General features: G+C 37.9%; 1 protein-coding gene and 1 long non-coding RNA gene across 2 annotated transcripts in view; both read left to right on the plus strand.

The window, feature by feature from the left end:
• Positions 1-9,483, plus strand: part of LOC106725293 — a 12,439-nt gene extending 2,956 nt beyond the window's left edge. Inside the window, exon 3 of the long non-coding RNA XR_001361152.1 lies at positions 9,395-9,483. This is a non-coding gene — a long non-coding RNA (uncharacterized LOC106725293). The remainder of the gene's footprint in view (positions 1-9,394) is intronic.
• Positions 1-15,477, plus strand: part of CCDC102B (coiled-coil domain containing 102B) — a 149,234-nt gene that overhangs the window by 49,789 nt on the left and 83,968 nt on the right. The window contains exon 5 of the mRNA XM_005861557.2: positions 14,206-14,415. Within this exon, the coding sequence (XP_005861619.2) occupies positions 14,206-14,415 (210 nt within the window). The remainder of the gene's footprint in view (positions 1-14,205; positions 14,416-15,477) is intronic.

A 15,477-nucleotide genomic window follows, 5' to 3' on the forward strand; every position in this document is an offset into this window, starting at 1 on the left:
ATATATATATATATATATATATATATCTTATTGATTCTGTTTTTCAGGAGACAGGAGAATCCTGACTAATACCCCAGGTCCACCCTGTTTTTTGTCTAGAAAGTCCACACAGTTCTCTCACCATCTAGCCAGTCACATGGTGCTGTCCACCACAGTTTACAAGTCCCTTTAGAAAGAGTCCAAAAAATTCTTCCCTTACTATTTTCCTCAAAGAAATGGGCGAGATTTTTAAAAACATCATCAAACTTGAATGTTTACTGAATGCCTTTTCCAGTGAACGTCAGCTTCATGATAATAGAGCTCACATCTGCTTCATTACCCTCTCTCTACCCAGTGCTGAGCAAATGTGGTTATAACTGGTGGTAACCAGGACTTCTGTCTCTAGCTCTATGTGCCTATATTTTTGAATGGGGGCCATGGCTATCGTATGAGGAGAGTAGTGGGAATCCTAGACTTGTCATTTATTAGCTCTGAATCCTTCAGGACTTTAGATTTTCCAGGGCACTGGAGTGAACCTTCACCCCAACATCCTATACATCATGAAAATCTGTAATCTTGTCCTTCACAAAACCTAAATTAGCTTATCAGGCCAGAGAGTGAGGCTGATGAAACACCACATTAGAATTCTGTAAATGTATAACAACAGTGAAACATGGACACCACTTTGCTGATAGAAGTGCCTTCAAGACCTTTCTAAACAAATATAATTAAGAATAATACAAGCACTAAATTACAGAAGTCAGAATTAATTGAACTAATAGTGGATAATTTATAGACATTGCCAAGGTAACCTTCAGAGCTGAGATGACTTACTTAACTCTAAGGCTATTATAAGAATTATGAAAGAAAATTAGGCTATTCAGAATCCACTTTACTTGTAGAAGCATAAAATGATAAAGAAAAAGGTAGGTTGAAATCAGATGTTTTAATATCTAAGTTAAGCATTACTATTATAGAGTTTAAAGCATAACACAAAGAATTCAGTTGATGTTTAATTAATCTATACAAATTCATAATGTGAGAATAATGAAAAAGCAGGTTAAGAAGAAATTAATGATGAGGTCACGAAATGAGTTTTGCAGTGGCCATGGTTCCACATAGTGGGGAACATTTGGTGTATGAAACATCTTTATTTTATACTAGGGGCCCAGTGCATGAATTTGTGCACCTTGAAAGAAACTGTGGGCCGTGGGCTGCGGTGGGCACAGGGGCGGGTCCCAGCCCATCCTCCACACCTCTGCCCGGCCCCTCCCGCCACTGTCCAGATCCAGATCCCCTGTCTGCCAGCAGCCCCGCTCCCACCACCACCACTACCACGCACTGCCGGTGCGAAGTGATTGGAACTGGCGCCGGCAGCAGGTGCGAGCAGGGCTGTTGCCAGGAGTGGGTGCAAGCGGCAGCTGCTGGCTCCAATCACCCCTCAGGAGCAGGAGGAGGTGGAGAAACCCTGAGGGGTGATCGGGGCCAGTAGCTGCCTCTTGCACCCACTGATGGTGCTGAGCAATCAGGGCCGGCAGCAGGTGTGAACTGTGGCTCTAATGCTGGCAGCGGGTGTGAGCACCTAGCAGGACCGTGGTGCGTGGGAGCAAAGAATTTTCAGTAACCACCAGAGGTTTGCCCTGATGACAACAACTGGCGCCCCTCCTTCGTCTGGCGCCCTGCTCACCTGTTCCACCCTCCCGCCACGGCCATAGCCCACCATGTTCTGTGCTCTGCTGCCTGCTGCCAATGCCTGCCATGTTCTGCGCACACCCCCTGTTGGTCAGTGCACATCATAGTGACTGGTTGTTCAGTCCGCCATTTGTTCTATTTGAATATACGGGTTTTATTATATAGTTGACAGGACATTTTCTAGTAATGCATGTCTCATAATAGAAAGATCCTATTTTGTTCTAGAAGAAATCCTTCCACAGAGATATTTGGTTAAGACCATTTTGGAGATAAGGATTCTTCTTTTCATAAACAGCATTAGTTTTTTTTCCTGCAGGTTCAGTTTTTGTGTTGAAAAGATGATTGGGCAAGGCCTTTTACTCTTTTTCTTTTCTTTACTTTTCCTTAAGAGAATAGCCATCTCTACGTTGCCACAGACTGACACCATAAGTATCCTATATAATAAAGAGGTAATATGCAAATTGACCATCATACCCTCACACAATGATGGCTGCCCCCATGTGGTCACAAGATGGCCACCCCCATGTGGTCACAAGATGGCCACTCCCATGTCATCACAAGATGGCCACCACAAGATGGCCAGCAGGGGAGGGCAGTTGTGGGCGATTAGGCCAGCAGGGGAGGGCAATTGGGGGTGACCAGGCCAGCAGGGGAGGGCAGTTGGGGGCAATTGGGCTGGCAGGGGAGTGGTTAGGGTGTGATCACGCTGGCAGGCAGAAGTGGTTAGGGGCAATCAGGCAGGCAGGCAGGTGAGCAGTTGGGAGCCAGCAGTCCCGGATTGTGAGAGGGATGTCTGACTGCCAGTTTAGGCCCAATCCCTGTACCGGCAGTTGGACATCCCCCAAGGGGTCCCAGATTGAAGAGGGTGCAGGCTGGGCTGAGGGACACCCCCCCAGTGCACAAATTTTGTGCACCAGGCCTCTAGTTGATTATATACTCCTGTGTGAAGAAATCATATTTAAAACAGGAATGTATAGTATACCATTTAAAAATTATCTATGATATAAAAATTCTGTAGTGATAAATTTAAAATTATCCATTTTTTAATATGTATTACATATCATCTTTTACTCTATAAACATCCCCTTTGTTTTTAAAAAATATAAATTTAAAGACAAAGACTCTAGGGTTAAGAGTTTATAAATTTTGGGGTTTGGAGCTGGCATATTTTGGGGGGAGTTCTATATATTTCTAATGAATTTTTAGCTTTATTGAGGTATAATTTATATGCAAAAAATTGCACACACTTAAAGTATATATGTTGATGACTCTGTATTTATACATACATCTACGATACCATCACCATAACCAAGGTACTAAACATATACATCACCTCCAAAAATTTCCTTGTATTCTTGTGTTCACGTGTGCGTGCATTCATGCATGTGTGTGTGTTTGTGTGTGTGCATGTTGTGGTAAGACATTTATCATGAGGTCTATTCTTTTAACATCTTTTATGGTGCACAATACCATATTGTTAACTATACATATTATGTTGTATAATAGATTTCCAGAACTTATTCATTTTGCATAACAGAGATGTGACACATTTAAAATCAATTGCCTATTTCTCCTCCACCAGCCCCTTCAACCATCATTTTATTCTCTGCTTCAATGAATTTGACTATTTTAGGTATTTCATATAAGTGGAAATCTTACAGTATTTGTATTTCTGTGATGGACCTATTTCACTTACATAATGTCCCCTAAATTCATCCATATTGCAAATGGCAGGATTTCCTTCCTTTTAAGTCTGAATGGTATTTCACATTTTTTTGTACCCATTCATTTGTCAATGGACATTTGGCTTGTGTCCAAATCTTGGCTATTGTGAATAATGCTGCATGAATGTGAGGATGCAGACATGACTTAAAGATGCTGATTTTAGTTATTTTGGATATATACCTGAAGTGGGATTGCTGGATCACATGGCACTTCTATGTTTATTCTTGGGGAACCTCTATAAACAGTTCTCCATATATATCGTGCCTTTATACCAATGCCTCTATCATGTCTCGCTCATTATCAACCTCACTCACCAGAATGGTACTTTTTTTTTTTTAACCAAGGATGAACATACATTGATACATCCTATTCACCCAAAGTCCATCATTTACTTTAGGGTTCACTCTTGGTGTACTTTCTATGGGTTTAGAGTCTAAACTTTAGACAAAAGTATAATGACATGTGTCCATTATTATGGAAATATACATAGCATTTTTACTGTCCTAAAAATCCTCTGTCCTCCACCTGTTCATCCCTCCTTGAGCACTACCCGCTGGCAACCACCGATCTTTTTATTGTCTCCATGGACTTGCTTTTCCAGAATGTTGTATAGTTGGAATCATGTCATATGTAAACTTTTAATATTGGCTTCTTTCACTTAGTAATGTACATTTGATTTTCCTCTGTGTCTTCTTATGGCCGGACAGCTCATTCTTTTTAGTGCTAAATACCATTCCATTGTCTGGATGGACCACTATTTACTTATCCTTTCACCTACTGAAGGATTTTTTGGTTGCTCCAAAGTTTTGTCAGTTATGGCTAACAAACATCTGTTAGAAGGTCTTTGTGTGGTTTTCGGTCTCTTCATTATTACCCCTTGCTGAATTGAGTTTCCGCCTTAGATTATTTCATAGGCCACTGACTACCCTGTAGACAGCAGTGTTTGAATGAGGCGTGCTCAGCTTTGTGTGCAGGAGAGCAGCTCAACGCATGGGAACTTATGTGGGAGGGACTCAGTTTAGCTCCTCTCATGAGAAGGGGCTATGGAGGTGGTGGAGACTCAGAGCATGAGCGACAGTGCTCCAGGGCTGTGGTGCTTCCTAATTACTATCAGTAGTCTTTGTGAGTGTTAAGAAATAAAGACAGAAGGCTTATTTAGCTGGTATTTTCATAAGGATCATATGGGAGGATTGAAGAGGCACAGATGACATACTAGAACAGTGAGCATCCTTTGAAATGCATTTTAGAATGTATAATTGTCACTGGAGGCAATTTCCCTTTGTAATATAGTTCTGAAGTCATTATGATCAAAATCAATGGAAGATATAATTCCATATTCACTTTAAAACATCTGATGTGTACAAAATGAGGTGCTGATGGAATCTGATGAGGGTTCTCACATGGGTAATCCAAGTATTATAAAAAAATAGAAAATAATTGTTTAATGCAGTTGTATGGAATTAGCATAATTCACTAGATTTATGTGAAATTAACAAACAAACAAACACGTATGTCCAGGTTTCTCTTTGAAGATTTTGACTTAATCGACTGGGAGTGCTTCTCCTAGAACTGGGTTTTTAGAGGCTCATTATTCTGATGTGCATCCTGAATGAGATCTGCTGCTCTGAAGCACCAGATCACAGAGCTGGGGGAGGGGAAGAGGGACCATGGGATCCCCATGTAATTTTATTTGTCAACTTGACTGGGCCACCCAAGGAGTGTGCATATACTTAGTCAAAAGTTATTCTGGGTGCTGTGAGAATGTTTTTGGATGAGACTATTATCTGAATCGGTAGCCTGAGTAAAGCAGATTGCCCTTTCTAGGGTGGGTGGGTCTCATCTAACCAGTTGAAGACCTGAATAGAACAAAGTGCCTGACGGTTGCACAAGTAAGAGGGAATTCCTTCTGCATGACTGCCTTTGAGCTAGGACACCAGATTTTTCCTTCCTTTGGACTTGAACTGAAACGTCAGCTCCTTCTGGGTCTTGAGCCTGTTGGACTCAGACTGGAACTATACCAGAAACTCTTCTAGTTCTCAGGCCTTTTAACTTGGATTAGAATTTACATCACTGGCTCTCGTGGGTTTCCAGCTTACAGACTGGAGATCTTGGGAATGGTCAGCCTCTGTAATCACATGAGGCATTTCCTTATGATGAATATCTATCTATCTATCTATAGGCATTTCCTGATGAATATCTATCTATCTATCTATCTATCTATCTATCTATGATCTGATCTAGATCTCCTCACTGCAAGTCCTGGCTTTTTTCTACTCAACAAATTTTTCTTCTTTGTTGGTTGTATTATTGGTACCAAAATAGCTATGTGTACTCATAGTTAGTAACATCAATTATGACATGAAATACATACTTTATTTGACTTGCTTTTCATATTGACTAGGAGAATGAGTTAAAATTAATTTTCTTATGTATTGTAGAAAAAAGATTGTGCTAGAAGAAAGGTACTTGATATTAGGTGATTTAGTTTTTGGAAGTAAACCATGTCCAGTTACAGAGGAGAATAATCACGATTCCTCCTATGCAGAGGTGATCTGGGAAGCTGAAGAAATTTAAGGTCCAGTCCCCTGTCACACATGGGCCCTTCCTAGACCTTGGCAGCAGTCCTAGCAAGATGTAAATATGACCATATGTTTTGGTGTCATTTGCAAAAGTAAGATAACTGAGACACACTTGTCTAAACCTCTGTCTCTTTCCTTTCTGATATTCTCTCCAACACCCTGGTCCTCTTTTCTGTTGGACACAGAGTAGCTGTGGGAAAATTTGGGGTCTTGCCAAGTATACATGCAGTTGGTATACAGTGAAATATTTTTATGGATTTGTTTATTATGTATACCTCGTCGAAGTTCTTTCCTCTCAGAAATATATTTGATAAAGTACCATGCTTTTAAATAAAGTCACATGAAAGATAAATTTTTAGAAAATCTATATTTGTGGATTACAAACTTCAAAAAGTGAATATTCCAAACAGCAAAATGCCTGTGTGTTATGCTGTGGGTTTATTTATCCCAATTTCATTCAAAGAAAAAGACAAACTATTCTGGAAGACTAAACCCTATCTATAAAAATATTATAAAATCAGTCATACTAGTCCAAAATCTGGGGAAAATCTAATTTTTAGTTATTAAGTAGTTATTGCTATTAATTTACATATTATTTTTAGGATTTGTGATATTTTATGGTATTTGACAGCTTTCTAATATTTGTGAATTGTTGTTTTCTCATTTTCAATAAATATTTTCATTCTTAATTTGCTCTGTCCCCAAATTGTAGATAATTCAGGCTCTGTAAAACGCTGAATTTACTCATAGTCCTCTGCCTTCCCCTCGCTTGACCTCCGAAATTCCGCCAGGTGGCGCTGTTCTGCATAGCCCTGAAAGGTCCATGCTGTTACAACATCACTCACTTATTAGGAGGAATTGTTTGCTTTTTATCTCCTCCCAGGGAGTAATGCCCTTGAGGTCAGAGACCCTTTGGGAGCTCCTCCAATGCTCCAGGGTATGACTTAGTGAGGAGGGGTCAATAGGTACTTGAGCATGGACTTAATGAAGGTGGATAATAAATGTCTTAGGGCAAGGGAAGAAAAGTTGCTGGAAGATTAGACTTTGGCCTATTTTCTATTGTTCTCCCCTCCCTGCCCACCCCCAGAGATGGCTTTTGCTGATTCTAAGATATCACAGTATTTACACAAAAAGGCACAAAAAGTTCCAAAGAAGAAAAGTGGTTTTGTCAGCTCTTTGGTTGTGGAAAAGATTTGCACAACTCAGGCTCCAGCCTCCAAAGATTTCAAAAACGCCATATGCTAGGGGAGAGCTGGGATGCAGTCACAAACTCCAAGTCACCAAATCTGACAATTATGTAAGACGGAGTGTTTCCAAGAATAACTTGTTTACATAAAAAGTAAACAGCATCATATGCATGTAATTAAACAAATCATAGGTTTAACTATCATTTTAATATTAACATAGAGTTGGGGAGCTGTGAAATTCTCAAGTTTACTTTGAATCACAATCTCACTGTTAAGTGACAAAATGCAGAGAGAAGTGAGTGACTAGGCTTTTGGGTTTTTACTGAAATAGGGGTACCAGTGACACAAATGAAAGGCAAAACCTCAATTGGGCTTTAGATTGGTTAAGAATGCTCCTAACAGAAGTTCTTTGAGATTTAAAATTAAATTAGGAGGCATAATTGCTGTAATTCTTTTGATTAGAATAGTCTTTGCTCTTTTACATATATTTAACACCTTTAATGAGATTTATTTCACATACTGTGCAATTAACCCATTTAAATAATACAATTCAGCCGTTTTTAATATACTCACAGTTGTGCAATCATCACCAATATCAATTTTAGAATATTTCATCACTCCCAAAAGAAAAACCCTGTATCCATGAGCAGTCACTTCTCCTGTCCCTCCCACCCCCACAGCTTTAGGTAATCATTAATCTAATTTAATACTATAGATTTGCCTATTCAGGACATTTCATATAAGTGGAAATTATGAGTGGTTTCTTTCAATTTAGGTAGGTTTTTGAATAGGGTTTTTATCATCTGTCATTCTATCAGCTAGTCCTATCATTACTCAAATAAAGAACATAAATTTATGCAGATTTTTTATGAAAACCTCACTTTGAAAAAAATAATAGGTGTAATTTTCTTTTTGCCACAAGAAAAATATTAACATTGAGCTCTTTTATACATGCGTGAAGCAAGAGATAAACATTTTCAAATATTATTTTCCTTAAATGAATACTGTGGTTTTGACAGGAGTGCAGGCCACTATCTCATGTTTAATAGAGAGGGACTGAGTCAGAAAACAAAGAAAGACATTTAAATTTATGAGGATTTGGAGAAATGTAAGATCTTTCCTTATTACCAGTGCTGGCACTAATTTTTTTGGTGAAATTAAATAATATACTTTAGCTCTAATAAAATATATCCCAATGTGATTTTTCTTAGTTTTATCCTATAGTAATTATGTGCAGCTTCAGGCAATATTTAATTAAAGATTAGACTATGCTAATCCTAAAAACTCTGTTTATCTAGAAGTAAAAATCGGAAACACGTGTCCTTGATGCCTTCAGGCTATCTCAGGCCTCCACTGTGATGCCCTTTGGGATTTACCCTGTTCAGGGCACACACTTGTGTATCTGGGACTTTTTCTGGCCCTTTGGCCCATAAGGTCTGTCCAATTCCTTCACGATTCTGTTTACTGCTTTCCACAGGGCAACAAGTGAATTTAGCCAATTCATATTAATGTGCTATTTAAATTTCACATCATCTCAACTATCACTCTCAATGCTTCCAATTAAAAATACTAAAACTATTCCAGCCTAGTGGCATTCAATGAGGATTAAATTTTCTAATAAAGAGAAATATGCTGTTTTACATTAGAGTCATTTGATTTAGAAATTTCCTATTATCATCCTCAAAATATTTCCCTTGCAAAACATGTTTTCTTATGAACAGAGAGCAATCATATCTCTATTCTTAGGCCAAAATTCCAGGTTAATCATGTTAATAACATGACAGCAACGGTAAAGAAGAAACCTGTCCATTTAGATGGCAGAATTCTTAGGCTCAGTCTGCAATAGTGCCAGGCTCATAGTAGGTGACCAATAAATGATATATGTTCCAAGCTAATACTTATAAGTGAAAGGGTGAGGGCTATGCCCTCCATCTTGCTCCGTATCCTCCATGTTGGGGCAGCAGCCATGTGCTCAGGAAAGTACCTTCTTCCCGGAAGCCCAAGCATCTGCTAGCCCACGCCCAGGATTTCTTTAAACTAACCAATGACAATCAAGGGCCATTCGCACCATAGATATGACCACATCTTGTGTAACAAGACCCGACTTGCACCTGGCCAATCGGCAGGGCCCACAGTCATCTCTCCTCCCCTCACTCCACCCCCCTATTAAAAACCCCTTTTTCCCAGGGACTGGCACTCTTGTCTCGCCGCTGCGTCGGTGGAGGCTGGAAGCCAAACCCGGGTTTGATAATAAAAGACTCTCTGCTTTTGCATCGGACTAGGCTGGCTCCCTGGTGTGGTCTATTGGGGATCTTGAAATCTGGGCATAACAATAAGATTTACCCAGTTTTCATACAGTGATTCTTTCAGGAGTTGTTAATTGAAGAAATTTAGTACCCTTTGAACTTCACATTGAATTCAGTTGTTTCTTTAACAGAGTAAGATGTTTCTTTGGAATATTATTAAAAATTCATCTGTATTTTAAATATTTAAGCAATGGAAATTCTGTTAATTAGGTAACTTCTGTAAATTTATGAATTAGTAAAAATTTGCTCATATCTATGTTTAATCCTGGTAATCACAGGTAGCTATAGGAAAAGTATTTTTAGCAGTGATGGACCATATTCATTTTTATTTTATTTAAAAATATATTTGTATTGATTTTAGAAAGGAAGGGAGAGACAGATAGAAACATCAATGATGAGAGAGAATCATTGATTGGTTGCCTCCTGCACACCACCTACTGGGGATCGAGTCCACAACCCAGATATGTGCCCTCATCGGAATCAAACCCGGGACCCTTCAGTCTGCAGGTCGACACTCTTATCTACTGAGCCAAATCAACTGGGGCCATTTTTATTTTTCAGTATTGACCTATTCAAGTACAAAACAGTTGTTCTGGAATTATGAGTCTTATAGCCTGAGGTTATTTTTCTGTGACTTAGCAAGGATTCAAGTACCGTAGGAAAATTCTCTTTGTTCACATCTGAGTATTTGACTTTAGGCTTTCTCTGATCACCATAGCAGTAATCACTTTACTGAAGAAATAAATAAGTGATAAATTGAGACAACTATTCTTCCAAATTACTTTATCAACACATGAAAGTATATCTTATAAAAAGTGGAGGATGTCATTTGGAGGTGAGCAAGGATAGAAGGAAGAAAACAGGCCAAAAGAGAAACAAAAAAGAAAAGTCATTTAAAGTATACATCCTTGACTTAAATATTAACAAATAGGGTGTAATATATCCATTAAAATATTGCCTCTGTTTTCTTTCAGACTGAGCATCACTCAGTATTTACAGCTAATGTTTATACCTGTAGTATGAACACTTCCAGCAACTTTGTAGGTTCTATGTGCCTTACAAGCCCTTAATGTAATTGATTTCAGTTAATCAGCACATGAAGTCAAGAAGGGAAACATTGTTATACTTATTTTCCAGATGAGTAAGCAGTCTCAGAAAGTTTAAGGAACATGCTGAAGGCTACAGAACTGGTAGATGGCAGTGTCAGAATGAAAACCCACGCCCTGACCACTTTGTGATGGGGCCTTCCACCATCAAAAATCAAGCAGCTATTTTAAATATTTGATTTTCTATTGTTTTGAACTTAATTATTTTGCATAGTTTTGGGAACACAATTCCCTATGCTAGAATACTAAGCAAAAAATATAAAAATCAAGCAAAAAGCTACATGATGCGGCTAAATAATGATACCTTACATGATGATAGGAGTGCTTCATTTTTTCAATACATGAAAAGATATTTTAACCATGAATATCATTCCAACAATTTAAAAATCATCAAACATCCTTAAAAAGGCCATGATCATTTGCATTACAGGAGCAGGAAATTTGAAACTGAGCCTCTAAGGTAAGATTGTAAATACCAGGTATACCGGTTAATAATGCGGGTTTTTTTTTCAGTAGATGGAGTTACACATATGTTGATATATATGCGATTTGATATGTATGCTATTTTGTTATATTGACAACAAGCTTCAAAACTTCGTATGTCAAGTTTTCTGAAGGTGTTAACGTCATAGATATTTTTATGCTTAAAAATGTCAAATTTCGTGCCAAAAAAGAGCATTTTGTGGGAAGTTTTAATTCATTACTTTATTTTGAAGAAAAGTGCTGCTGCTGAAAATCGTATACTTCGGGAAGCTTATGGTGAACATGTCCATCTCAAGATACTTGTGAATGCTGGTTTAAACGCTTTAAAAGTGATGATTTCGATGTGAAAGACAAAGAATGTCTAGGTCAATTTGAACCACGCTTTGATTGTAAAATGACCAGAATGGGCCAGAAGACACAGCAAAGTAATTTTGCTTCATGATAATGCACCATCACACACTTCAAAACCAGTTAAAGACACGTTAAAAGATCTTACCTGGGAAGTATTAACCCATCCGCCTTATTCACCAGACCTTGCTCCTTCAGATTACCACTTGTTCGGATTGATGGCACATGCACTTTCTGAGCAGCATTTCAAAACGTACGAAGGAGTGGAAAATTGGGTCTCTGAATGGTTTGCCTCAAAACAAGAAAAGTTCTATTGGAATGGTATCCACAAATTACCTAAAAGATGGGGGAAATGTGTAGCTGGTAATGGACACTACTTTGAATAAAGCATTTTTGATGTTTCTCTTGAAATTATCGTGTTTTCTTTCATAACAAAATCCGCATTATTAACTGGTACACCTGGAAAACAATGCAATTATTATCGCTCAGACATTGTCAATTCATGCCCTGTAGACAGAGAAATAAAATGGAAATTGATAGGCATCAGAGTAGCCAATGTATTTCCTTGCTGTGACCTAGTGACCTTTCTAAGCAAGTCTCTGAACTGGTTTTATTCTCCTTAATAATCTCCTGACAGAAGCTAGCCATTTTCCTGACAGGTTTAAAGCCTTGTTTGTTTGTTTGGTTGGTTGTTTGGTACCAGTGACTTTTGTAAGGTTATGCCACAATCCTGAACACTGGTTGGTATTTTTCTTCATGCCTTTGGGTTTAAAATTTTCCATTCTTGTTCTACTTTCTATCTTCTTCTGAGTCAAATCCTGGCCTCCACTAAGGTTTATTTAATCTCCGTCCTGTATATAATCCAAGGTTAGTAGAAACAATTGCCATTTGAAAAGCCTCCGTAATTTTGACCACCCCTGAAGAGAGAGGAAAGGAGGTTCTTCTGTTTTATTTTGGGGCGGTGTGAGGTGGAGAACTGATGTAAACAGGAGTTATTTATAAGAAACTCAAAGGAAATGTGCCTGGTTCTAGACCAGAGCCACTTAAAATTTTCCTTGTAAGTGTTTTTGAAGTCTGGTCATAAATAATTATTGGAAACTAAGTTTCAAATAATGCTCAAGACTGTACTTGACCTTTATCAAATCTTTTGGGAATTTCTTTCCTCTACCATAAATGTCTAATAATTTTTCAGTGAAAAGGTCAGGTGAATTGAAGATTCTCACGCAATCGATTCGTAAGCATTGACATTTGTTTTTGTATTTGGACAAATGTTCATGCTGGACTTTGACTCACTGAGATATTTGAGTAATCGATCCTTTCAGCTGCTGCACACCAGAGAAATATTCTTCCTCCTCCAGAAGAGAAGATGTAAGCCACAGATATAAAGCTGCACCTAAGCTCACCTCTGATGTTGCTGTCAAAACTCAAAACAATACATTTGTCAGGTATCATAAAACTTTAACCTTACGGGCTGACTAAAAACATTCAAACATCTTGGAATCATAAGATATTTATAGCGCACAGTGGAAAAGCATGTTTTACCTGGATGTTTAAACTGTCTCAGCCAGAGTGTAAATAAAATTCTGCAGGCATTCGGAATTTCGGTGAGACACTGGGAGAAGTGATGAGAAGAACCAAGCCGACTTTCATCCAGTGGTTCCTGCTCATGTCTCATACATTGGCCATTGTTCTAATGTGTTGACCACAAATCAGAGACAATGTCCCATCTTTGTAGAGTGTCTCCCTCAAGTTGGGAAACACAGATGTCACTGAAATTTGAATTTTATATAATGTTAATGTATATTGTTCTTTTGATTTTTTTCAACTCTTTTTTTTCTTTTTATTTTATTTTTTTTTTATTTTTTATTTTTTTATTGCTTAAAGTATTACAAAGGGTATTACATATGTGTCCTTTTTTTTCCCCCACCCTTGACAATCCCCTGGCCTCCCCTACCCCCCAGTGTCTTATGTCCATTGGTTATGCTTATATGCATGCATACAAGTCCTTTGGTTGATCTCTTACCCCCCTCCCTCCTGCCCCCCAACCCCCCCTGGCCTTCCCGCTGCCGTTTGACAATCAGTTTGAGGCAGCTCTGCCTCTGTATCTATTATTGTTCATAAGTTTATAATGGTCTTTATTGTCCATGAATGAGTGAGATCATGTGGTATTTTTCCTTCATTGACTGGCTTAAAAAAGGACACCATGGGCCAGATTTGACTCTGGCCATGGTTTGCCAACATCTACTCCCTGAAATCAAATTGGCCATTGACTCATGTGAAGTTGACTATATTTTATACTACTTGAGTTACAGCATCTATAAATTTTATTGCATTCTTTTGTCTTTAATTGAAGTGACTAGCGCAGTGCCCGAAAATGGAAAGGTATAGTAAATAAATGAATGAATGAGTGAGTGATTACATGAACTATATCCATCCAATCGAATTTCCCAAGAAATGATGTGTGTCTTCTCAACTGATAAATGCTCATCACTTGAGTGGAGACCATTGGCAAAATATCATCAGTTTTTTACTTACCATGTTTATTTGACAAATATGGTTCGTGGGTACAGAGATAGTCAAAGGAACCAAGAGGAAAGATATTCTTATCTAGGGCATGGACAGGTCTCAGGACATTTGTGTTGTTCTCAACTTTTTAGACAAATAAAATTTTCTTTCAAAAAATGGTGGAAATGACATATCCATGAACCTTTCTTGGTGGAGACTGTTTGCTGGCCCTTGAGCAACTACATATGCTACATGCCACTTCTTTGTTTTTGTTTTTGTTTTTTTCTGTGTTTAGCTAGAGAGATTGCAGGTGGAAAATACAGTGGAATGGGACCAGAGGGAAATATTTGAAACTGAAAAACAAGGACTGGATAGAGAAAATAGAAGGCTAAAGGTCCAGGTGAAAGAAATGGATGAACTCCTCAAGAGGAAAGATAGATTAAGTGCAAACTCCCAAGATCCTGATTTCAAGACATCAGAAATTGAACTGCAGGAGACAAATAAGGTACGGTGCTCCTGGGAGATGGGTGTTCTCACTCACTGTGTGTGCCTCTGAGGTCTAGGTGGAAGCCACCTTAATTTTTACACACCTCCGATCAGAATATTTCCTTTTGTGCAATCTGATCGTTTGCTCTTTTTCTTACTGTGATTTAAAATAATGTTGTTCATGCTTGTGACAAATTTCCTATGAGAATGTCAGAATATGACAAATCTGAGAGTTTCAGGCTTTTCTTGTAAGAAACAAAAAAGTGAAAGCAGGGATGGATCTTTGCAAATTTGGTTTCCTATTATAGCTTCTTGTCAGTGTTTTCTAAACAATTGATCGTATTTTCAATAAGCATATTTCTCCATGAGTTTGAGTAACTATGCAATAAGCATTCCTCAGTAGCTATGGTTAAGTACTGTGTCTGAGTAAATATTTAGATTTAGCTAAAGCTCACTCTTCTCTGCTTCTTTTTTAGTTAGCCTGAGGAAATTATTTTTGTGTCAATTAAATGTCATGGTGCAAATTGTTTTTATAGGTTATGACATAAATGTTAAAACTAGATTAAATCCAAAATTTGACTTCAGGAAACAGGTTGTTTTGGAATTGTTTTATCCTAAAGCCAATAGACATAGTCACTGCCATGATGAGATTTTTTGATAAGTAGTTTTTAAATTTTTAAAAAATATTCTCTTGCAGTTGCAAATTATTTGTTTTAGTGCCAATGTGCTGCAAAACACATACAGTCTATTTCTATTTCTTCTCTTAAAGCATCTATAGCATCTTAATGCACAATTATATTTTTTCACTCAATGCCTTTAATAGCAAGTTAAAAATGTATCTGATAAGTTCATGCTTTTGAGTTATATAAGTTTTTCATACTCATATGAGCTCTAAAAGCTACATTTCCTATCACTTTTTCTTATTCTCTGTTATTCTAGGAGTTTATTGCAAATGCAAATTAAATTGCATTAGTGTTTCATGACTTGGCAATGCAAATATCTAAAGTTAAATGTTATAGTAAGTGATCCTAATTTTCTCTTATGTGGATTCATAAACCATTCATAGTGTTGTGTTTGATTC

The sequence above is a fragment of the Myotis brandtii genome, unplaced genomic scaffold (assembly GCF_000412655.1).
Source record: "Myotis brandtii unplaced genomic scaffold, ASM41265v1 scaffold154, whole genome shotgun sequence".
Classification (NCBI taxonomy): domain Eukaryota; kingdom Metazoa; phylum Chordata; class Mammalia; order Chiroptera; family Vespertilionidae; genus Myotis; species Myotis brandtii.